This window comes from Melospiza melodia, chromosome Z (genome assembly GCF_035770615.1).
Source record: "Melospiza melodia melodia isolate bMelMel2 chromosome Z, bMelMel2.pri, whole genome shotgun sequence".
NCBI classification, from domain to species: domain Eukaryota; kingdom Metazoa; phylum Chordata; class Aves; order Passeriformes; family Passerellidae; genus Melospiza; species Melospiza melodia.
This window is the reverse complement of record NC_086226.1, coordinates 29,327,322-29,351,426: the sequence shown is the minus strand read 5'-3', so window position 1 is coordinate 29,351,426 and position 24,105 is coordinate 29,327,322. Positions and strand designations below refer to the sequence as shown.

Here is a 24,105-nt window from a genome sequence, read left to right as displayed (position 1 = left end):
ATACTGTCAAGAGAAATCTCCAAACAGAGCTGATTACACTTCAAATTAAGATAAAAATTAGCCATTCATATCCTGCAAAAGAGCTGACACTTTGCACTAATACCACTTCTGAATTACTTTCCTTTGATGTTTGTTCAAAATCTAATCCGTGCATTTTTCAACCTGTCAGGGATGCCCCCAGCCTCAGGTGCAGCCCCGCAGCCTCTGGGTGACTCCTGCAGAAATGCAGTTCCAGTTACAAACACAAGCTCTTAATGACGAGTGCAGCAGCACAGGTGAAGGAAGCCCACGCTGAATGTGCTCCCTTCCAAGCAGAGGGACACAACACATGCAGAGGTCTGAAATGTCTGCGTTTAGTGTGATGCTGCAGCTGTGCAGTGCTAAACATCCCTGGAAAACTGAAATCCCTGTGCTCCTTGCGGCATGCTTTTTGGCATCTTAACTCTGCACGCTGCTGAGGGCAAGTAAAGCAAGACTTCCCCATTAAATGCTAACAGAAATGTGCCACTGGGAACACAGACTAAGTGATCAGCTCTCCTTCGGTGCAATTATGCCATGCTTGGGCAGAGAAGTGGAACTTTATTTAGGAGCAGAGCCCCAGGCTCAGTCCTACACTATAATTTTTGGACTTGGGCACAAGCTGAAACAGACTCCTCAACCTGAGTTCTGGAAAACCAAGCTCCTAAATGAGGACTCTGTGGAACCCATAACCAATGAGAAAACCCCAAACTTACAACACTCTGTTGTGTGTAAAAGTGAAACTGAAAATGAGAAGCATGGTTACATTCTCCTTCCATAATTATGAGCCCAGTTTCATGCTGCTCCTCTCAGCCCACAATTAGTTCAATTCACGACAGCCTGGCAGGGCAGAGAAGATTGGCAGTACAATCAACTCCTTTGAGACAAAGAAAAATTTATTTTTTTCAACTATGCTGTCCAAAAAACTAAACTGCCCTATCTACAGGCCTGCTGTAGAGGACAGGCCTGTCATTTTACACAAACACAGCCTCTCCAAGAGGCCACTTTGCACATATGAACTGAGCCTGCTCATCTTGACTCTGTGAGAACTTTCTCAGACACTGAAGTTCATAAGTACATTTCAGCAAGCTACAGGAAATGCAGCGAAAGTAAAAATATAGTAATTGCAAAAAAAAAATTGCAAAATACTGAAAGAGGGATCAGGTCACATCAGTAGTAGTTAGTAGTTGTCCTGATTAGTTCAAAGACAGATGAGTTTTTAAGCACACTCTACTACTCAATTGCGTTGCAGGTAATGTGTTTTCTAAGTTGCTTCCCGATTAAACATAATCTTATTTTGCAATTGGAGCTTTAAAAGTCATGATAGTATCAGCATGCATTGCTGCACAGTGTAATAACCAGACTACCTTAATGAGAGACTAAGGAGTCCTTATACTTCTGATACAATCTCTAAAACATAAATGACATAATAATTTGGGCTGAGAACAATTATTTATTATAAACACCTGAAAAACATGGGGCTTGGGACACTGAGGCAAGTCATGCAAGGCCATTACAACATGAAATTGCTCCATGGTATAACACTGTGTCTTTCTGAGATCAGAGGTGTATTGGTTGGACTCTGGGCACTATTTCCAGTGGAGTGAATGGAGAGCATTTAATCCAGCTGTTATCAATCTGCTCAGAACTGACGACCTAATTTGGAAACTGGATTACACTGCAAGCACAGATTAACGCACTGCTGTACAGCTGCATGGATTTATGATTCACATGACAACCAGCAGAAAACATATCCCAGTAATTCTCCTTGCACAGAGCAGATCTGTTTCCATGCAGCACTAACAAGATTTATCACTAGCACAGTCATACTTTCAATGATTTCATTGCAGATATCTAGACTGGTATAATCTCTAACTCTCTCTACATCTTAAAATACCAATTCACAACCAGAAGAGACACTCATATGATGCAGTAATGCTGCAAGCAATGAAAGGCCTATATGAAAAGCATAATTTCTTAGAAAGTATTAGTCATTTCCAAATAATTTTCCAGGGCACTGAGTAAATTGGTGTTTATTTTAGCAACATAAAAAAAGTGAGTATTACCCTGTACTTCCCACACTAGGCATAGTCCTCTCATATTTCAAGCAAGGGATACACTGATTTCTATTTTGGAGTTTGGTAACTTGTTTTCCTTGCAATGAGAAGAGTCTTTGGTTTCATGCTTCAGGAGAGAAAGTCAGAAAACTGAACAGTATTTTCAGTTCCATCACTGCCTGCTTGCAGGATTATTTAGTCTGTGTAACCATGAAAAACATTGAAAAAAATTTAAAAAGAGGGAAAATAAAAAATGTTTAGGTACTTCACAGTAAGTTTGAGGCAGAACTAAATAAGATTTGCCAAGTGTCCTAAGACAGAGTTGTCTATCCATGAGGCACTATTTTCTTCCAAACACACAGAAGAGCCATGCTGGGGATTTTCTTAGTGTTAGCCAAGAATTTCAAAGGTTAATGTTTATTTCCCAACTCACAGAAAATATCAGGAAGAGAAGCAAACACAGCCCAGTTTCCAGGGCTTTGGAAGAACAGTGGAGCTAAAACTGGCCATGAAGAAATTGTGTGATATTCCAGCTGTAGAGGAGCTAATCCCATCACTTGTCAGTATGGTTCAAAATCATGTGCTGTCCTTGGTTGTGTTCTTCCACCTCAGCATAACCCGGCCCAAAAAAGGACAACAACCCCAAATCCTCCCACAAAGAGTAACTTCTAAAAGTGTATCTTATAAGCATCTCTGTCACATGTACCTCCCCCAGAAAAAGCACTACAGCTGTCTCAATTCTGCATTTCCTTGGGTCAGTACCTTGTGGAGTGGGAACTTGGGGCAGCCCCACGTCACAGCATTTTCTCAGTGGTAGTGTCCAGAAAATGCTTCCATGAAGTTCAACCTACAGGAACCAAAGAAAAATCTTTTTTAGCAAAGGGCCAATAGATCAGCTTATTGTAAAGTGGTTGCAGTATGACAAAAACCAATTATCTGCCAGTGCAATTTAATTGCCTTCAAAACAGAATCAGTACATTTTAATGTTTAATGATGAGTTATTTGTATTTGCAATAGTGCAGATCCTGCGTTAGTTCACAAAATCACTGTTTTTCCATCTGGCAAAGCTAAGGACTCCACAACTGGACACTTTTTTGAACACTCACTCCACAGCTGCAGTTTTAAAATAACACTCTGAAAAGATCCCAGTCAAGCAACTGTAAGAATAGGAGAACTGGCATGTTAAGGTATTTTATTTTTTAACTCCCAAACAGACTGCCTAGAACAAAAATCCTGAAGTCCTCATCTCTATTTGTTGGATAAGGCACTATTTAGAAAACAACCATCAATGAATGAAAGACAGTAGATGATTAACATATTCAGGAAAAATAAAAAATCTCAATGAAATTATTTGCTTATTTCCATTCATGAGATTGCTCAGGCCCTGGAACTGCTGTAGATCTGACAAAATGCTTTAAAAGAAATTACTTAGTGCAAGAAAAAAAAAAAAAAAAAAAGTAACGTAGGACCCTTTTTGATTGAATTACATTTTCTAAATGAAGATGGGTTTTCTTATATACACATGAGCAAATACTCTTCTCTTTCTGATAACAAGTACCAGTTTTTAGTTTTTCTGAACTGGGACCACCGAAAAAGGCTGTGCATCCATAACAAATCTATTTGTTGTAGATGAACTGAAATGCCAGACTACATCCTCAAAGGAGCAGGTCCCGAAAGGACAGGTTTGCTCTGATGGGGACTGCACCTCCTCCTGCTATGAAGTTGCAGGAACACCGACAGCACCGTCCAAATTAACCACTCAACCCAGAAAACACTGTAGCATGTCTCTGCTCCTCCCACGGAATTTCTCGTGGGTTTTGTAGGTCAAACACAGGATGAAATTTCTTTGAATCAAAACGGGTTTTTTTTCCCTTAGGCTCCAGTTAGCCCCAAGTGTGAGAAGGTGTCGGATAAAACAAGCGTATGCCTCGAACAATCTGCATTTAATTAACAGCTGGAACTCGGGGAGCTCACACCAGGTACAGCCTCACGGTGCCGAGGGTTTGCAGAGGCTCGGCTTTAGGAAGATGCGGGATGCTGCACCAGTAACCTCTTGGGGAAAACCGCAGATTCTCTAGGGTTCAGGGGAGTCTGGAGATCCAGCGCAAGCCCCTGCCAAGGCAAAATCACCTAGGTCAGGTGACACAGCAACGCGTCCAGGTGGGTTTGGAGTGTCTCCATGACTCCACCAGTGTACTTCGTCTCTAGCCAAAGCAACACACAGGCTGAAACAGCAGCGACGCGCTATCACTGACGCTACCTAAACACCTCCGGCGGCACTAAGCGGAACCTGCAGCGGACGCTCCATCGCCGGCCTCTGGCTGAGCTCCCTGCGGGCAGAGCCGCCCGCCTTCCGCCGGCCCTGCCCGGGCTGCTGCCGCGGCCCTCGGCCCCGCCCGGCACCGCCATTTGCTGTGCTCGGCGGCCGCGCCATTTCCCCGCCTACCGGCGGGAGCTCCCGGTGCTCCGTAACCTTCCCTGCTCCAGCGGGCTCCGCTGGTTGGGAACGGGCACGAAGGACGGCTCCGGCAAGAATCTGGGCTTCAGTCACTTGGAAGGAAGTTACAGAGGAGGAGGAACGGTCTGTAGCAGTTATTTCTAGAGGAGAGCTTTCCTCTGTGTCCCTCAGGGTGAGGAGGGGACACCGGGCTCCCGCCCGGCCTCACGGGCAGCCGGGACAGACTGCGCTGGGCACAATCGCGGAGCACCGCTCTCTCCTGCAAATCCCCTGAACTGTGCTGGAAAGGGGACAGCAAACAGAACCAAGAAACAGCCCAGCTGTGCTTACCAACCACGGCCTTGCTGGCAGTAGCATGGAATTGTTCAATTTACCCTCGACTGAAAAACTACACAAAAAACTACACAAAAGTTAATTTTGTTGGTCACATGCACAGTCAGATTGTTCCTTTAATTCCACCGAGACAGACTTTGTCTATATGCATTTATACCTAAAAGGTATAGAGCTCGGCAGCTAACCAAACAGGCCAGTCCCCTCCATGTTATCAGAAGACAAGCTGCTTATCAGAAGCCAGGTATAAATATAATAGCTAAAATTTACTCTCATGATCAACGTTGGGCCACATCCTTTCCCCTACACAGAATCTCGTCACAGATTACTTGCATCTCAGAAAACACAAAACATAATTAAAAAAAAATGCAAGTTACATTAATCAAATTGTTTGAAATTTTAATTGCAATTCATGGGTTTTTTTGCAACAGTTTCTCAAAGGCTATGATGAAACACAATAATATTGAATGAAACTAAATAAAAGCACAAATACCAGGAAACAGTTCAGCATTTGAAGATAGAATAGAAAAGCCTGATTTTAACTAAGATCTACAGTATTACGAAGAGGAGTAGGGACTGTCCTTGCAAAAATTCTTCCCTTAATTTAAGGCTTTGGAAGAAAAATTTCTTCAGGAGTTTCGAGCACCTCTAACCTCCAGCAGTAATTAAGACATTCTTAACATCCTTGACCAAACAAGCATTTTCTAAAAGATTTTAACTTTACTATAAAAAGCTATTAATCATATTAAAAATGAGATTGATCCTTAACACTGGAACTTGGCACTTAATTGCCAGTCATTCAGTTGTTTCTAATATATTGGATGAAACAAATAATGCAACATTTAATGGTTGGTATTGTTTTATTTTCTAATATTGATTAAACTATTTACATTTCTACTTTTCAATCCACAGTTTAGCACTCATACCTATGGCTTTTACTTTTATATTTAGCACATCTTTTTGTCAAGTGTCAGAATTTAATTAAAAAAAAAAAAAAACAAGAACCTGATACCATATAGACAAGTCTCTGTTTATGTTTAAAACATATTCATTTTCAAAAATGATTATTTATACAAGAAGAACCTGCTTGTAGCTTTTTTCCAAATCATGTTTATCACAGACTATAGCAAGCTCTTCCTATTTTTAAGTGTCCCATTTAGCATGTCCTGCTGCCTCTAAGTGAAGTCTCTTCCCTCCCTCAGCCCCCCGCCTCTAAATTTAATGCAAAAAGAAAATCAGTAACCAGCAATTTCAAGCAAAAATATAAAGCACTATAACATTACCTACACTGCCTTTCACAGAACTAAGTTCTCAAAAACTCTAGAAACTTTGTGGAAATTTAACCATTCAGTGTTGAAAAGGCACAGGACTTTTGTGCTCAGAGACCTCCAGCAACAGTGCTTTTAGCCCAGCCTGAAAGTTAAGATCTGAAAATTCACAGGTACGTAATTGCCACTTACAGCAGAACCCCTCAGATTTTACTGACTCTCCTGCCACAGACATCCTGCAAATTTATATAAGACTTTGCCTCTACTGCAAGAGGAAAAGAGGTGAAATTATTTTTACATAAGCCCAGGAATGGTGTGATGATACAATGATACAAGCTGTTCATTGCTAAAAATCTCACAAAGTTGTCCATGTCTTGTGGTAGTTTCTGTTTCATGGCACTACATGAATGGGGAAGTATTTTTCACTTACAAGAGAAGTTTAATTGTACATGAAGAAAGCTAATTTTGGTCCACTTGTCCAACTCCTTATGGACAGCATATTGGAAAGGTGACCAGTGACTGTTCAAAAACCAATGTAAAAGTTAACAAAAATAATTTGGTATTTAATTCTTAAAACTGCAGTGTCATTATGTGTCCTACTCATCCACTTTTGCATTTTGTGTATCTCCTAATTGTTGTGTTTTTAAGTCTTCAGCTTGCTCATGATGTTCCTTATCTGCATCATCTGCTTGATTATGATCCTTTTCTTCTGCTTCTCCTTGATCAACACTTTGATATTCTACTTGTTCAAGGTCTGTTCCATCTATAAGTTCTGCCTGTACTTCTTCCATCTGTATTTGATTTACATGCTCGACATGTAACTGCTCCACATGAACTTCAGCACCTTGTTCAGTCTGAATGTGTTCAACTTCCAGGTAACTAATCTGCACCTGTTCCTGTAGTTCCTCCATCTGTGTGCCTTTCACTTGATTGTCATGTATGAGATCCTGGTGCATCTGTTCCACAGTTACCTGTGCAGGATCCACTTGTACCTGAATTACTGGTAGGACATGCACTTGCTCAACTTGTTCTATTATAGTCATTGACGTTACTGGTTCAGCTTCCATAGCTTCCACTGGAAGAACCTCTTCTGTCACTAACAGTTCTGAAATATTGTGCATTTCTTTGAGATGCCTTCTCAGCTCACTGCCTTGCATAAACCACAGATCACATAAGGTGCAGTGGTTGGGTTTGTCACCAGTGTGTATTACCAAGTGGTCTTTGAACTGATCCCAGCTGTTAAATACGCTGTTACAAACCTGAAACAAAAGATACAGCATGTTAAACAGTGCCAACAGGAATATCACAAAATACAGTGCCTATCTGAGATCATGGCTTCACATTGTATAGCTTCTTGCTACTTGGATTCAAAAACCATACATTTTAGAGGTAAAAGCTGACAAGAAAGCTTCAAATGAACAGAAGACTTGATATTTATTTATTCTTTAAGAATGGTGATCTATTTTGAGTTGTCCATGCATAAGATACCTACAAAATTCACAAGTCAGCAGAGCATTTGAAAGTTTTCTCATCTGATACTCATGTAAGTATCATATCCCAATCAATACATGTCTGCTACTAGAGTTTTGGGTGTAAAAATATTTATGCATTAATAGGGTGCACTGAAAGTGTAATGCAGACTGTTGTTTTTGCTGACATTCTAGATGCAGTACTACTGAACAACTTTTCCTTATCAGCTTTCACTTGCTCATAACATTGTGAGGTTTAACAGGCTAGGCTGAACTCTCACATTTTGTGATTCAAAAAAAACCCACTTGAATTTTTTCAGCAGATAAAACTTTTAAAACTCCATCCCTCTCATTCTCTTCCAGCCAAAAGTACTGCCTCAACATCAGACATACTGTTTTCACAAAGCACATGAGCTCCCTTCTCTTCAGCTGGCACTGGAGGTAACTAGCTGGGAAACAACACACAGACTGCAGAAATTAAAGAGATGCAGGTAGAGGAGACGGAAGAGTGGGGTGGAGTCAGGCTTGGAGTAAAAACACCCACAGGCTCAGGAGTCTTTGTCCATGGAAATGTGTTTCGCTGTAGAAAGCAACAAGAACACCCCTTCTTATTAACATCCCTTCACTGCTGACAAACAGTTTTGAAACAGGATCTTCTAACTTTTCATAATTTTCAGTAACTGCACAGAAAGGTGATGGAGGGAGTATCTAACAGGATTAACTCAAGAGCAGGTCTGTGTAGTCAAGACAAGTATCTCCATTTTGCTGAAGTCAGCTAAAAGGGATTGTAATACTATTGCCACACATTTTTTCCCCCAGGCTCACATTTCAGAAGGAGATTACACATACAGTTTTTAAAATACTAATATTATAGATAAGCACTGAGAATTACTTAGTCATACATAAAGGTAATGACTATCAGCAATGCCCAGGCACACAATTACTGTTCTTGTCACACAGAATCTAATTCAGTTTTCAAGGCATACACCTGAAGAGCACAAAAGGACTCATCAAGAAAGCACAACTTTTTTTTGTCTTTGTTCAGTGAACAAAGATTTGTTCAAATTTAGTTCTAAAGAGAAAAACTAAAAATTCATCCAAGAATTGCTGCAGTTTCTGCAGGCTGAAGGGACACAAATCCACATTCACAAGATCTGTAAGAGGATGAGGAAGTTTACAAAATGAGTTATGACTTGAATCAGCTCTTTAAAAGTGAAGTAAGATTTATCTCAACAGTTTTTCAGACGTCAGTTACATATAGTGACCAAGTACCCTAGCAATTTCTACAGCATTTATTTTGCTTAAAAAATACTACAGACTGCCACAATAAATTTGAATTACTTTCCAGACAAAATCGTATGTTTCGTATCAAACAGAGAATAACAGAACAAGAAATTAAACAATAATTTGCATTTTAGACTTTACTTTGGGCTTTACTTTTTGTGAAGCATGCTTAGAAGTGGGAAAGGCCTAGGTCAGTGTATCAAGAATCTTGAAAAAGAAGCAAATGTAAAATGCAGCCTACTCAGAAGAATCTCTACAATTTTAAGTATTGTAAGGCTCCACATCAGTATTCCAAATTTTAAATGGAGATACTTAGATGTGAGGATTTATCTGCATATTGTGGTTGAATGTGATCCTAAGACCTCGCTACTGTCTACAACTTCCTCGTTAGAAGAGGGGGGACAGGCACTGATCTCTTCTCTGTGGTAACCAGTGACAGGACCGAGGGAATGGCCTGAAGTTGAGCCAGGGGAAGGTTAGGCTGGATATCAAAAAAGGTTCTTCACCCAGAGGGTGTTTGGGCACTGGAACAGCTCCCCAGGGCAGTGCTCACAGCACCAGCCTGACAGAGCTCAAGAAGCGTTTGGAAAATGCTCTCAGGCACAGGGTGTGACTTGGGGTATCCTGTGCAAGGCTGGAAGTCGGACTCAATCCTTGTGAGTCCCTTCCAAACCACCATATTCTGCGATTCAATATTATTTTACAGAAGTAGCTCTTAGGGACATAAGCCACTCTCATTGCCTCTCCTGTTCAGTCCTCCCATGCTCCTTGAAGGAGGGAGGCACCTAACCTATTTCCATTACCTACCTGACATTCATACAGCTTCTTTCTTCCCTTTTTAGCACCAGCTCCAGACTGACAGGCTGTCAGGTGACATTTCAGTGTGCTATTCCGAGCAAATCGTTCATGGCAGTTTGGACATTCAAAGGGTTTTTCACCTGTTGAGACAGATACAAGGATTTGTATAAGTGTATAAGACCACCCAGTCTTCTTTCAGGTCTCTCTTCTTCCTCTCTTTCTCTTATCTAGGCTGATAAATGCACTGTAAAGATGTGGCCAACGGGATTATTCTGCAGAAAAAGAGATGAAAATTGAATATAAATGGGCAAAAAGCTGATGTAGATTCATAAGTCTCATTTAGAAGAAAACCAACGTAACAATTACCAGTAGCTTTTAAGGTATTTGTGGAAATTATATTACTATTCTGGTAAAATATTTTAAACACTTTATTTCACACTTTTCATCTGATAATAAAGAAGAATCAACATAAGTCAATACACAAAGTGACATACTAAAGAAGGAAGAATTTAAATAGTACAAGCTTTTATTTTCAGTAATAACAGCTTATGCTTGAAACTGAGCTCCAGAAAACAAAGCTGGCACAGAGTGATTGTGAAATAACAGTGTATCAATACTAAATCAAAAAAACCCTGCATCCCAAAATACACGGAACAGAAAGCACAGAGGGACATAAATGGGCACAAGCAACATAAAAATTCCTCTCAGTTTGGCCATTTCAACCATGGTGTCAAACATAGAAGCCAGCTAAGGACAACAGCAGGGGAAGCTGAAAGTAGGTCGTTTTATCATCCAAGGTACTATGCTGTCATCAAGTGGTAATGAACAAAGGATGTTGCACCATGCACAAACACAATGACATTCAAGCAAATTAAATTACAAAAAAAACCTAGAAGAGTGTGTTTCCTCTGAAAGGCTGTAATAACCTGTACACTACTACTGAAACAAACAGATAATGAACTCCAAAAGAGGCTGAGCCATTTCAGGGAAACCATGAGGATCAATCCTAGCTAGTTTAAAAGCATGCATTTTCAGGCATGCAATACTTATTGGACATTGCAGTGGAAAAACAATCTTCAAAAATATTTACAAGTTCCTAATTAGCTTTTCAAAAGAAATTCACAAGTAGCTGAAGTGTCACTTATACACCTACAAAAGCTACAAAAGGATGTTAAATGGTGCGAACATTCCCCTCAATGGTTACAAAATGCTACATATTTGGTGAGTATAGTACAAGAAACACAGAGGATGCTAAACTGCCTTCAGTGTGGCAGGTCAAAAATCATGGGTTAGTTGATGGGTTTGAAACTAGATGATCTTCAAGGTTCCTACCAATGCAAACCATTCTGTAATTCTGTGATTCTACAGAGCATGCGTGGATGACCAAAGAGCTTTTGGACAAACTCAAACACAAAAAGGAAGTCCATGGGACCTGATGAGATGCATCTGCTGGTCTTGAGAGAACTGGTAAGGAAGCTGGTAATCAACTATCATAAAATTAGAGGTGTGGCAGTCTGGTGAAATTCAAAATGACTGGAGAAGCAGAAGTACAACCCTTTCAAAACAGGGACATAAAGAAGAGCTGGGGAACTACAGGCCAGTCAGTCTCACCTCCATGCCCTAAAAATCATGGAGCAGATCCTCCTGGTAGCTCTGCTGTGAAGACAGGCTGAAAGCCTTGGGATTGTTCAGCCTGAAGAAGAAAAGGCTTCAAGGAGGTCTATGAGGACCTCCCAGTGCCTATAGGCAGTCTACAGGAAGGCTGGAAAGGGACTTTTAAGAGAATAGTGATAATGACAAAGGTGGAATGGCCTTAAGCCAAAACAGAGTAGGTTTAGATTAGATATTCGGAAGAAATTATTTTCTCAGAGGGTGGTGATGCACTGGAACAAGTTTCCCAGAGAAGCTGTGGTTATCCTCTTTATGAGAAATGTTCAGGGCCAGGCTGGATGTGGCTCGCAGCAACCTGGTCCAGTGGAAGGTACCCTGCCCATGGCCCAAGAGGTTCAAACTAAGTGATAGGTAAGGTCCCTTCCAACCCAAGCCATTTTATCAACCAATTACTGCCCCACTGCTATTTCAATGTAATTGCTGCTATAGTGATTGAACAACAACAGGACAAAATATTTTAGGACATTTTCTCACAGGCCTTTCAAGTTCATTTTAGCATTCAACCAGTGCTGTACAGAACTCAGAATTTAGAGAGCATGTAACAGAATGGGAGCTTTCTCATTCTCCTTAGGAGACCACAGTTAAATGCTGATATCCGTTCTGATTTTAAGCTTAAGGCTTTTGAAAATGTTAAACTGTAAGTAATTAGATTCCATATATTATACTTATTAGATCAATACATATTTAGTAAGTATTTTGCACCTCTTGTGATATGCTATTTTGCACCCCTCGCTTTGAATCAAAAATACTTTCTTTGCAAGAGCAACGAACATATTACATAGTTTGGATTACTCTGGTTATCTGCCACAAATTTTTTTCCAAATAGATTTTTGCTAAGTATTTTTTGATAATAGTTTTTTCTAACTGCTGATTTTTTAGCACCTGTTTGAATTGCTTATAATGGAGAAACACTCCCTGCTTTACAGGGAATAAGGACTTCCCAAGGCTTGTCTATAAAAGGAACTTTTAAGAGACTATTGGGAATAGACTGGACACTGCCCTATATTAATACTCAGCAGTCCCATACACAGATACATTCTAATTAAATTAAGACATTCTAATGACAAGGCTTTAACAATAACAAGCTGCAAAAGAAATAGAGCTGCTACCCTCCATTGAACTTTTACTTATGACTCATGACTGGCATATTACACAAAAACATCTGGAAGATCAAGATGACATATATTTTACATTCAGTTATCTGTGTCATTTTCAGTGTCTGTTCAGTCAGCTGACTTTTCAGTGACATGAAGATGCAATCTCCTATACTAAAAAGAAGAAGGAAAGACCACAAGTCACTTCATACTCAAAAGATTTTTGCTACCCAGATTTTAAAGAGGCAGATTTCACAGTAAAAAAAGTGTACTATTATGACTAGGAATGTTTTGCCAGTTTTAGCAGTTTTGCATAATTAACCAAGAAAATTCAAATCATAGATGAGACAAGAGCAAATGTGAAACTTTCTAAACATGATGGTACAAGACATAATTCTTTGAGGGTATTTTATGTAGGCATTTGCTCAGAAGTTCTGTTAGATAAAGAAACTCTCTAGACTGGAAAGGAACATGACTTAAGGGAGTATTTTGAAAAAAAAATCTCTAACATTTACCAGACTTGATAGAGAACTTTCTTTACTACTTTCTGGTTTTAGGTGCCTATTTTTAATCGACTCAATCCCCTAAGTTTCCAACATCAATGGAAAACAAACAAAAAAATCAATGAACAAACAAAAAGACATACCACCATTTTAGTTATAACTAGAAGCCAAGTATTTCTAGCACTCACGACTCATTGATTTTCTTCAGCATGTTATCTATTTCTCCAAAACATGCAAAAGCCCAAAATACTAGAAGGAAGGCCACAAGCACAGGACTGTAGCAGTGTTCTTACCTGTGTGCTTCCGAAGGTGCTCTTTAAAATGCCCAAAATGGTCAAACTGCTTGTCACAGTACTGGCATACATGTATTTTCTTGCCAGGTCTTTGCTTCTTGCTGGCACCACCTTCATCAAGGTGGTAACAGGTGAGGTGCTGTTTCAAAGCACTCTCTCGTAGGTATCTTTTATTGCATATGTCACATTTGTAATTCTCAGTAGAGTGTGTTTTCATGTGTTCCTTAAAATGGTAAAACAATTTAAATGAACGGTTACATTTCTCACAGTGGAATAAATTGTTCATGTGTGACAGCTGAAGTTCCACAATTTCAATACCTTCTACCTGTTTGCACGAGGGGTCAGTTGCACTATCACCTTCTTCTTGCATCTGGCATTTTCTCTCTCCCTGACGATACTTGCTGGTGATATCTGCCAAAAGAGCCAAAGCAGATTCATCTGATGTACCTGTTGTCTGTATGTACTTTATGGATTGCTCTGCAGAAGCTACTTCTTCAAGAGTTTCAATGCTGTCATCCTCCACTTTCATCGTCCCTTCAGCAATCTCCACCTCAATTTCAACAGGCTCTGATTCTGCAGATGGCAGTGTTTCTGTGATAACATTAGAGGTTTCAGCAATCTTCCTCTTTTTTGGTTTATTTTTACCTTGTGCTTCATTTGATTCTAAGGGTGATGAATTTTCTTTGTTCCTGAAAAACATTTGCATAAACACGGTTAAGATCAATTAACAATGACATAATAATTCCTGTCTAGTAATCTAGGTTCTGCATCCAACACTCCCTGAGCTGTTTCTTGAAGCTGAATGATGACCACATTATCTGTGTGCACATCAGACATATAATCTGATTTGTGGAAGAACTGGCTACAGAAGCTAATTTGTCCTTAATCTACACTCCTTAGTGCAGTAAAATAACATTGTTAAAGCTGATAAAATATTTTAAAGTATTTAATGTAAATAGCTCTGCTTCAATGATATAAAGCATCTAGGAAGAAGAAAAGGCAGTTAACCTAATGACTTATCTAGAAATTTGTTAAATTTTCTACTTGGAAAGAAAACTCCTCTAAAATAATTAATTCTTTGACCTGCCTACTCAGAAATAAGGTTTAAGTCCCTCCTAGGCCATTCACCTCTGGACTGTGTGCAACTGCAAGCAGTACTTAGAGCTTGTCAGAAAATACTTTAGCTGCGACTTCACATGATGCTAATACACGCAAGCGTTAACATATCCCATAATTCAGGAAGGCACACTACTAATAGCTGACATTAAAAAAAAGATGTGAAAGGAGTATTCTAGTTTAATTTCTGGTCTTAATCACAACCCTCAGTTCTGTGCTGTTCTGTCTCCATAAAGCACACACAATCCCCCCTTCCTCCAAAATGTCAGGGATGGCATAGCATCTCAAACACAGACACAGCTGAGTGGGTCAATGCTTTCAAGTCATCCATAGCACTACTGTGCTGGAGGTTTTACTACTGATCATCAGTTTCAAAAATAAGTGGCTGTCTTCCCATCAAATAGACTGACTGGAGTAAACTGTGCTTTTACCCTTCTTCTGCACCATGATGAATCCTTTCATGTAATGCACTCCTGTCACTTCCAGGCTTTCTAGTAACAAGAGACAAGACTCTGCCCAGTATCTCCAAGTCATATTGTCAGATGTGTAACTAAAGTGTAATGCAGGCTACAACTTATAAATGGCACCTTAGTCTATTCACACACAGGAACACAGAGCAGTTAAACCCAGTTTCATATAGCCTGGATTTCTGATGTCTACCAGATCAAAGGCACATTGCAAGGAGCTCCTGCATCACATACCAAAAGCAACTAAGTTAGCATGCAGAAGGAATGAGAACATGAGAGTACTTTATGGAAGTGAAATGGAAGAAAGGGGATGAAAAACAGCATGATGGGACTGACACCCACTTTTTCAAGCTAGATTTTGGCATGGATTACAGTTCCTGGTACTGGATAACAGATGCTGCAGCACCATTTGATTGAGTATCAAACCTAGATAAAACTGTTACATTCATTCAAGAAGTTTGAGACGTTAATTTTACAGCAAGAGGTTGTAAGATCACAGTTTATTCTCTCAGAAAGAGCAGAAAGCTACACGAAATCTAAACACCACAAAACAAAACAAGCACCACAAAATTAAAACAAGCACAAACTTGTTAATGTTGTCTGTTTACCAGAGACATATTGTCACTGCACAGCCAGCTGTCAATCAGGTGTGTGCCATCAGACAGCACAGAGACCAACTATCAGCTACCATAGTCACAGCCCTACAACATCAGCAACATGCAGAAGCCATGTCACTTGTCATTGACTTCTAGCCCAATGAATGTGACATTCTTGTTTTACCCTGTGTAATTCTGAAATGTATGTTACAATAGAACATATGGTTTTACACAACTTAAGGAGGTTCCAGTATAAGGAACAGGACTGCAAAATATTGGCAGTCAGCTCTTGCACAAGCCTTACTGAGACTCTCTCCTTCAGTGCTGGAAGGAAAAAGAGGCTTATGTGCTTACCTGATTTCAAGTGCTTTGATTGCTTCTAGCATCTGTAGATACTCTGCAGCTTTCCAAACATCATTTGCTTCTTCCTCACCTTGTACCATTAGCTTTGCTGTATAGGTGAACTCAATTAGGTGACGAAATGCCATGTTACTTACACCTGTGTACAGGCAAGAGAAACAAGTTACCTTTAAAAATTCTGCAGCCTTATCTTCCCAATGAATCTTGCACACTTGCCTGCACACCATTTTGATAACAGCACTGTAGTCACCGGTTTCATAAACGTCACACCCTTAAATGGCTCCACTGAATGGTTTGGGTTGGAAGAGACCTTTATAATCCCCTAGTTCCAACCTCTCCCATGTTGGAATAAAAAAACCTACTAGAGAAACATAGTCTGGAACAACTGTGGAGTTTTGCCATGACAAAGATAAAAGGAATGATAAGATGGACAAAAAGCTGTTTCAGTAATATATAGATTTAAACACAAAAATACTATTCCTGGAGGCTGAAATGCTGCTCTAAGAATTTCATTTCCTCCCTGCCTATCACATAAATATTACCCCATGTTTGCCCTGCTCTTGCATCCCAGCCAAGGCATTTGCCATTGGCCATCACTGAGAGCCTTTTTCAGCTGACCAGAATGGCTTTTCTCTGGGAAAGCTTTTGTGTAGTACTGCTAGTCCTAACAACATATGCCTGACTTTCAATGGACATGTATAAGGGGAAAGAAGGGGGGACAAAGCACCACATAATCTCACATTTTCCTTTCCAATATATTTAATACTGTTCTCATTTTGATTTTTCTTCAGGGTGTTTTCTTTCCAGTGATGGTAACTGTCTCAGAACAACTCAAGAACTAAGATCTAGAAAGTTAACTTTCAATAACCAAGCATGTTCAAGTGTTCAAAGCCAGACTGGATATGGCCTTGACCAACCTGGTCTAGTGGGAGGCAAGCCTTTCCATGGAAGGGGAGGTTGGGCCTAGATGATCTTATCATTCTACACTTCAACCCTAAACATTCTATGATTCTATGCACTAGCCTCTACTCAGGATGCTACAATAATTTCCAGCTTGAACACAACTCTGAATGCTTTTATTTGCACGAGTGAGATTACCTTCAATCTCCACCAAAGGCTCCTGAGTGAAATCTTGGAAGAATTTGTGGAAGAACTGGCTACAGGCAGCAAGAACTGCCTTATGAGCTTTAAAATGGTGACCTGCAAAGGGAGACAAAAAGTTTGGTTTAAGGTAACACCTTCCTCCCTTCATAGTGCACATGCAGAAAAAAAGACCACCAAGTGTAAACATTATTCCAGCAGCATATACAGAGTGATTCTCCTTGTAACACAGGATAGTACTGCAGCTGGCTTGTCCCTTCCCACACAGAACCTTGCTGACATTGCTGACCTCACTAAATCTCTGCAACTCAACCGCTGGAGAAATCACTCACTCACTCACTCACTCACTCACTCACTCACTCACTCACTCACTCACTCACTCTTTTCAGATATTTAAGAAATGAATTATGGGAAATTTCTATGCAAACTTTTCTGGCTATGTCTTGGGCTCAGCTCTGTATGTCTCATGTTTTTGTTGCTCCTACAAACTGATAGATGTTATTACCACCGCCAGTATAAACACCACAGAACAAAAGTGATTCTGCTCTATTCTTTCTGTCTTCCAGAGTCTGTATTTCTTCTCCCCAGTGGAGGTATGCACATTCATGGGGCTTAGTGGTACAGGGATAAAGGAAGCAACACAGATTAGAACCACACAGCTGCACACAAAACCAGCTCTGAGTTCAACACATGGATTAGGTAATGACAGAGCAGGAGCAAACATTCAGGAAAAGCACTATCAGTGAAACCGTGGCTGTTCCTGAAGAATATTTTTTTTTCTTCATTTGTTTACCTCTTTCTAATCTGGACTCTGTACGATCCTTTTTCTTCAAGTGAGTTGCTGCTTTCCTTTTAAAGATCAGGTGCAACTCCTTCAGCTAAATCTGTCCTAGTGGACACTGCCTATATTCCCTGTAGTGTTCATCCATTCTAAAATATGTTTGGAATATGAAGCAGACTTAAATGATCTACTACATACCACCTTTTCTAAGGAAATAATAAGCACTTGTATCTTCATCATCCTTTTAAAACAGTTCTTATGCTCTTAGAACATGTACAAAAAGTGCGTGCTTCTACCCTTTTAAAAGTATGCATTAAAAACATTAAAATAGTAGACAGATACCAGAGAAGCTGCTATGAGAAGTAAATATTATTTCAAGGTGTGGGATTTTTTTTATTTAAACACAGTATTTGTAAAAGTTCTCTGCATGCAGTCAGACAGCTCAAGTCACAGAAAAATATTTAAACAATGTTTTTGGAATCATTAACACATTAAATATACCACGGCAGTTTTGAAGAGGGCTTCTATCTGAAAACGTTTTAGTCTCTTGTTTGGGAAAGCAGAAGGAAAATTACTAACCACTATGATGAAACTTTGCAAGTAACTTGCACACAGGTAAAGAACCAAGAATTGGTTCACAGCCCCATCTGACACGTGACCATGAAAAATCCAAGAGCATCCCAGCACAGCTTTCAAAATTCTCCAATACCAACTAGTTGTCAGGGCTGTACATACCATCGACAATCAGAGTGATATCTGTAAACTGGTCCTGCTCACGTTGCTCATTCAGCCTATCCAAAATAACTTTATAGTGCTCAGGGAATTCCTGGATACATTCCATCGTTTCCTCAGCTTCCATGGCAAAAGGCCTGGTCTGCAAAACAAATGTAGTATGAGAGAAAGAATACTGTGCCAGTCAGTAAATACTGTGCAGAGTCAGGTTATTATACAAATGTGAACTAACTAGCCCTTGGCCAGGACTTTAAAACCAATGGAAAAACTGTCTTGCTTGCTTTTTTATCCAGTGTTAGTTGACAGGTAGGAAATGGCACAGTTAAGGAAGTGGAATATTCTTATTTGGACACATGAAGAAACAGCCAAAGTGGGTATTTCTTTATCCTACAGATTCAGCAGGGATCCACCACCCTCAAAGCAAATACTACAGGGATGCAACATCTCCACAGCTACTCATTCAACACCACTGCAGCATAATCTCAGAATCTTCATACAGTTCTTGCAATCCTACCAATCCAATGGGTTAACAGACAGTTCCTTAAACTTTATCTTTAAACTTTTATTTAAGTCACACTTTGCAGCTCATGAACACAAGTTGTTTACTTCCTATAATAGGGATGTAATACAGCAGCAATTTTTATTGTCTGAGTGCATGACAACTGCCAGGGATTTAATCTGCTCTCAAGCTTATTCATCCATCCTACTTACACTTCTTCCTCTGTAAAGTGAAATATTCTTTGCCAGCCTTTTGATGTATAATGCTTGTAGTGAGGCAGCCCTTCCTCCCTTACTAACACAATGAACATAGCTGGGGGTGGGAGTTGCAGAGGATCTCAGACCTGGAGAGGTCTAGCAGAACTCAGTGCCTGTGGATGAAATGCAGACAGTAGTCTGCTCCATATGCAGAAGAACCTCAGCAGAACATCCAAGTGCTTAAACGAAAGCACTTCACAAATTTTTCACAAAAAAAATTTACCTCCAGGCAAAATTATTTCAGATCCATGAAGCAATGCTCATTTTCAACTCCCACACTAATGTGGCTTACACTTTGAATGCTGCAGAAAATAAGAATTACGGAGTTCCTATTTACACCACAAAACACACTTCTTGTCTCAGAAAAAAGTCACCCATGAAGAAGTTGTTTTGCCAAGACAATAAGTAGAGCAGAAGCAGCTACTTAGGGAAGTCCAGCCCTACCTGTTACTGCTATGCTATCAACCACAGAAATACTGCCCACAAAAGTCAGATTCATTACCTAGTGTGCAATAACTACACACATTCGAGGGGACACAGATTAGCAATTTCAGAGCTGCGCAAGCCTGGGTGCCCCGTGCAATTCCACAAATCAAGTACCCAACTATAAAAACTTTTTGCTAATTATACATTTTAGCAAGCAAAAGGATTAGTGTTCATTGGTTACAAGTAACATAGTTCTGTAGTTAATTAGCATTCTCTCTTCTACTGGTTAATGATTTTCTTGCTCCCCGTGCTAATTAGTCCACATGCTCAGCCTCCCTCTTCTTTGGGATCAGGGGGTTTCTTGGGTTGGTTGCTGCAATCTTCCCCAGCTAGAATTACCTCTTACCAAGTTGGAGCCAATTCCAACACAATTGCTAAGTTTGCTTTATTAGTTTGCTCCTTATTTTGAGGTTTTTACTACATGTCCTTGTAGCCTCTAAATTCTAGATCCTTTGTGTCCACTATCAGTGGTACACCCACTTTCCCAGGCTTTGTTAGCCTGCCCTTAGGTCAGAGATCACTGAAGTATGTCTTCATAAGCTTAAGAAGGCAATTTTACCCACAAGTAATTTGTTTTTCTAACACCTGGACATTACTAAGAGCTTGTCAGCCACTCTCTATATCATGGATTAAATCTCCTTTCTAGCTGAAGAGGCTTGACAGCACATAAAGATCAAATAGCAAAGCAAATCCTTCCTTAAAAAAATTCTACATGTTCCATATTTCGCACCAGAAATAACTGCCAGTGTCTTCAAGTGGGCAGAGGAGCCCAGTCTGCAGGGGAAGATGATGTGGAAGGGAGGGGAAATGCTGCTGCTGCATTCTCTTCACCTCATCTGTAACGGTGGGTCTAAGACAGACAACCAGAAATTCCTGCCTTTCTTTCACCATCTGGTATTTCACATAAAATCTCATGTGGGAAGGTGTCAGCTACATACTTCACAGTTTAATTCTTCATGCCCATTTTTGACACATTATAAAAGGGCAGATGACTTGCAATTGAAAGCATAATTGCTAAAACCAAAAATTCGATCTCCAACTCGCATGATTTTCATATCCCATGCTTTTTGCTTTACTTCCAAACTGACTGTGGGGATATCTTAAAAGAAACACTCCAAAACTCAAAATAATAGAGCAACCTTAGCCTAGCAAACACAAGATACTTTAAAATGTTTCTTTCTTAGAATTCTTACAAAACATAGTAAGAAACATACAATTTATGTTAGGCAGTTCTTTAACACAGAGCTAGTAAAAACCTGAGTTTACTGTGTATCTAAATGCTGTTGCAGCATTCATTGAGCATTCTCATTTTAAAAACCTCGGTCACACTGCACAAAAAGGCCTGACAAAATAGCACATGTTCAGTAAGAGCGTGACTGCTTTGGAGGAAGGTGCGAAAAGTACAGTTGGGAAAATAAAGCAGCCGAGGAATATGGACAGAAGCGATCCAAATTCCGACTTATAAGTGGGCTCACAGATGAGCGACAGAGAGTGGACCGCTTCAACTGTCTGTGCAATTTCCTTGAAAGACTCATCGAAATACGGCCTGACCCTTATGAGCCTGTAACCCTGCAGGCATTTCACGTGATGCGCATATGATTCCCCGAGCTGCTTTTATAAATCCGCCCCAGTGAAACATGCTATTATTGCTGCTCTCCTGGGCTACAGCAGGAGCGGCTCGGACTCCGGGCACCAGATGTTAGGTTGGCTCCCACGGGTCCCCGAGGCGCGGGCGGGGCAGCGCCGGGGCAGCTCGGGTGACCCGCAGGAGCCGACGCGGCGGCCCACAGCACCGCCATCTTGGCAAAGGGGGAGCCGCGGGCCGGCCAGTGCAAAGCAGGAATTCCTCATGCACACTGCCGCACGTTCTCCTCAAAACCGACGCTCAGGCACGGCGCAGGCACAATCCCGATTCCGATCCTGCCCCTCGCCCCGCAGCGCGGACGCGGGATCGGTGCCGCTCCCGCCGGGATCGTGAGCACAACGCCCGCTAGGCGGCGCCCCCACCCCCGACCGCCCCAGCTGGGGCTCCCGCCACCCGCGCGCGCCTCCCGCGGGCTGCGGCCCGCGCGCCCCGCGGCCACCCGCAGCCTCATTGGCGGTCGACGGTGTCATTCAGCGCGATCGCCGCCAATCGCGAGGCGCGGGCAGCGCTCGCCCCGGGCGCAGAAGCCAATGAGCGCCCGCCGAGTGCCCGGAGCGGGCGAAGGCGGAAGGCCTGGCCCGCGCCCAGGGCTCGCCGCGCACAGGGGAGCCGGGCGCGGTGCGGGTGGCGTCGGCAGGCACGGGAGTCCCGCGGGGCGCCCCGAGAGGGGACCTGACCGCTGCCGGCCCCAGCCTGGCGCGCGGTAGCGCCGCCGCCTCGTTAGTCCTTATTACGTCATCAAAGCGCGCATTAAATCGATCCCTTTTCAATTCCCGGCCGGGTCGCGGCCCGACGACGCGGCGCCCCGAGGGGTGGGGAGGCGGTTCCGCCGGGGACTCACCGTGAGCAGCTCCTCGCCGCGCCGCTTCCCGCTCCACCGCCGCCGCTTCCTGCTGCCCGGCACGCTGGAAAAAGAGGCGCGCGCCGGCCAATCCCGACTCGCATTCCCGGCCTGCCCCGCGCTCACCTTCCACGCGACAGGGCGCGCGCGCGGTGGGGGCGGGGCCTGGCAGCCAGGGGCATGCCGGGAGTTGTAGTGCTTTTGTGTGGTGCGCTGGGTACTGAGTGACGGAACGGGTCGGGCTGGAGGGGACCAGAGCGGGTCATGTATTCCAGCCTCCCTGCTCAAGCAGGATCATCCAGAGTGCATGGCACAGGATTGTCTCCAGACAGTTCCTCAGTATCTGTGAAATGAGACTCCACAGAATCTCTGGGCAATCAGTTCCCGTACTTGGTCACATGTGCCGTAGAGTTCTTCCCAATGTTCCGGTGGAACATTGTTCTTGTGCACCTCTCACTGCCCCTTGCCTCTTGTCCTTTTGCTCGGCAGCACCGAGCAGAGCCCGGTCCTGCTCTGTCCCTTCCCTGCAGACACTGAAAGACACAGATGGGGTCCCCTCTCTGTTATCTCTTCTCAAGGCTGAACAGGTCCAGTTTCCTCAGTCTGTCCTCATAACAGAGATTCTCCAGCCCCTCGATCACCTTTGTTGTTCAACTCTGTTCCTCTTGATGAAGAATGCCTGTGTCTCTTCTTCTAGATGCACTTTGCAGCTACATTGCAGTGCACTCCCTAGTCTGGCATGGCAGAACATTTTGAAGCGCAGGTGTTAGGGCCCCATACACCCTCATAGGCCGGACTCATACCCACAGGATTCCCTTCATCCCATGTCCCTTGACTCTGTTACACAGCCACTCTTCCATGCAGTTCCATAACACCGTGTTACTTTATAATTCAGATTGAGCTGTGTCAAAAATGAGTGTCATGGAGCGGTGTCAAAAGCTGAAAAGTCAGAAGTGCAATACTGCCCAGCAAGCCTCTGTGGCATCCTGCTGTGCCCCTCCAAGTCCCCCCGGCTGAGGAAGGAAAGGCCCAGGAAGCACCTTGCAGCTCCAGCACAGCTCCTGGGCTATTTGGCACCTTAGTGAGACAGCAAGTGCACGGCACTGGCTGCTGCATCCCCTCTGCCATCCTGCCTGAGCGCTAACCGTGTGAAACTCACGTTTCTTTTCTGCACTGGAATCTTCAGGGGACCCCTGCTCATCCATGTTTCATGTCCTTACATGAGATGAAAATCTACTCATCCAAATAAACCAGTATAATAATTTAACTTGTCAGAACTGCACGATCATCCCTTTGACAGCCTCCATGCTGAAGCTGACAAGACAAGAGCAGCCTCATGCAGTGGCTCTAATTAGCTTGCCCATGTTAATTTCTGAAAATTGATTTGTTTTTGAACTCCATCCCTTTCCCATGGTGCTTATTGCTTAATGGCCTTGTTAACATAACAGTACTATTGATCTTGTCAGTAGGTCTGCTCAGACAGTTATTTGCAGCCTAGGAGTTGCCTGCCACACCCATTCTGGTTTTCTGGTACACAACAGTAGATAAACAATATTGATGCCTCCTGCATTTAAAAATATATGAAGGTTTGTTTTAAACTAGCAGAGATGTAATTTTTAGTAGAAGAACTATATCTCCGATAGTTTATAATCCAAATAGAAATATTGCTAAATCTGTCACTGCTGCAGGGTACAACACAAGAATTAAAATTTTCCATCTCAGCACCTTCTACCTCTCCAGTGTTAGTGTCTTGCTTGTTTTTGATTAATGTATGGTTTGTTCAGACCATTTACTTTTTTTCTCACGGCATTCTCCGCTGTATTTCTTTTTTTCCCATGGCTTCCTCCATCTAGTTTTACTGTGAGGTTAGGTTGAAGGTTTTAAATGAACAGTTCATACTTGGTCCTAATAGCTTTTCAAGTATAAAATTACACTGACTAAGCTGTAACTCTTATGTTCTCCTTTTCCTCTCTCAGAGATG

At 41.9% G+C, this 24,105-nt stretch overlaps 1 protein-coding gene across 3 annotated transcripts; it reads right to left on the bottom strand.

The window, feature by feature from the left end:
- Positions 1 to 5,236: 5,236 nt before the first annotated feature.
- On the bottom strand, positions 5,237 to 22,240 carry ZNF131 (zinc finger protein 131). Of its 3 annotated transcripts, none has more exons than XM_063179699.1 (7): positions 22,125 to 22,240; positions 18,400 to 18,538; positions 16,881 to 16,982; positions 15,777 to 15,921; positions 13,244 to 13,932; positions 9,692 to 9,822; positions 5,237 to 7,390 (listed from the first exon to the last, which is right to left on the bottom strand). In XM_063179699.1, exons 2-7 carry the CDS (start codon positions 18,521 to 18,523, stop codon positions 6,728 to 6,730), a joined length of 1,854 nt encoding a protein of 617 aa, XP_063035769.1. In that variant the 5' UTR covers positions 18,524 to 18,538; positions 22,125 to 22,240; the 3' UTR covers positions 5,237 to 6,727. The 3 variants fall into 3 exon arrangements, with proteins under 3 accessions (XP_063035769.1, XP_063035770.1, XP_063035771.1); XM_063179700.1 differs by lacking the exon at positions 22,125 to 22,240 and having other exon boundaries at positions 13,244 to 13,466; positions 13,569 to 13,932; positions 18,400 to 21,580; XM_063179701.1 differs by lacking the exons at positions 15,777 to 15,921; positions 16,881 to 16,982; positions 18,400 to 18,538; positions 22,125 to 22,240 and having other exon boundaries at positions 13,244 to 13,466; positions 13,562 to 13,698.
- Between the last annotated feature and the right edge of the window lie 1,865 nt (positions 22,241 to 24,105).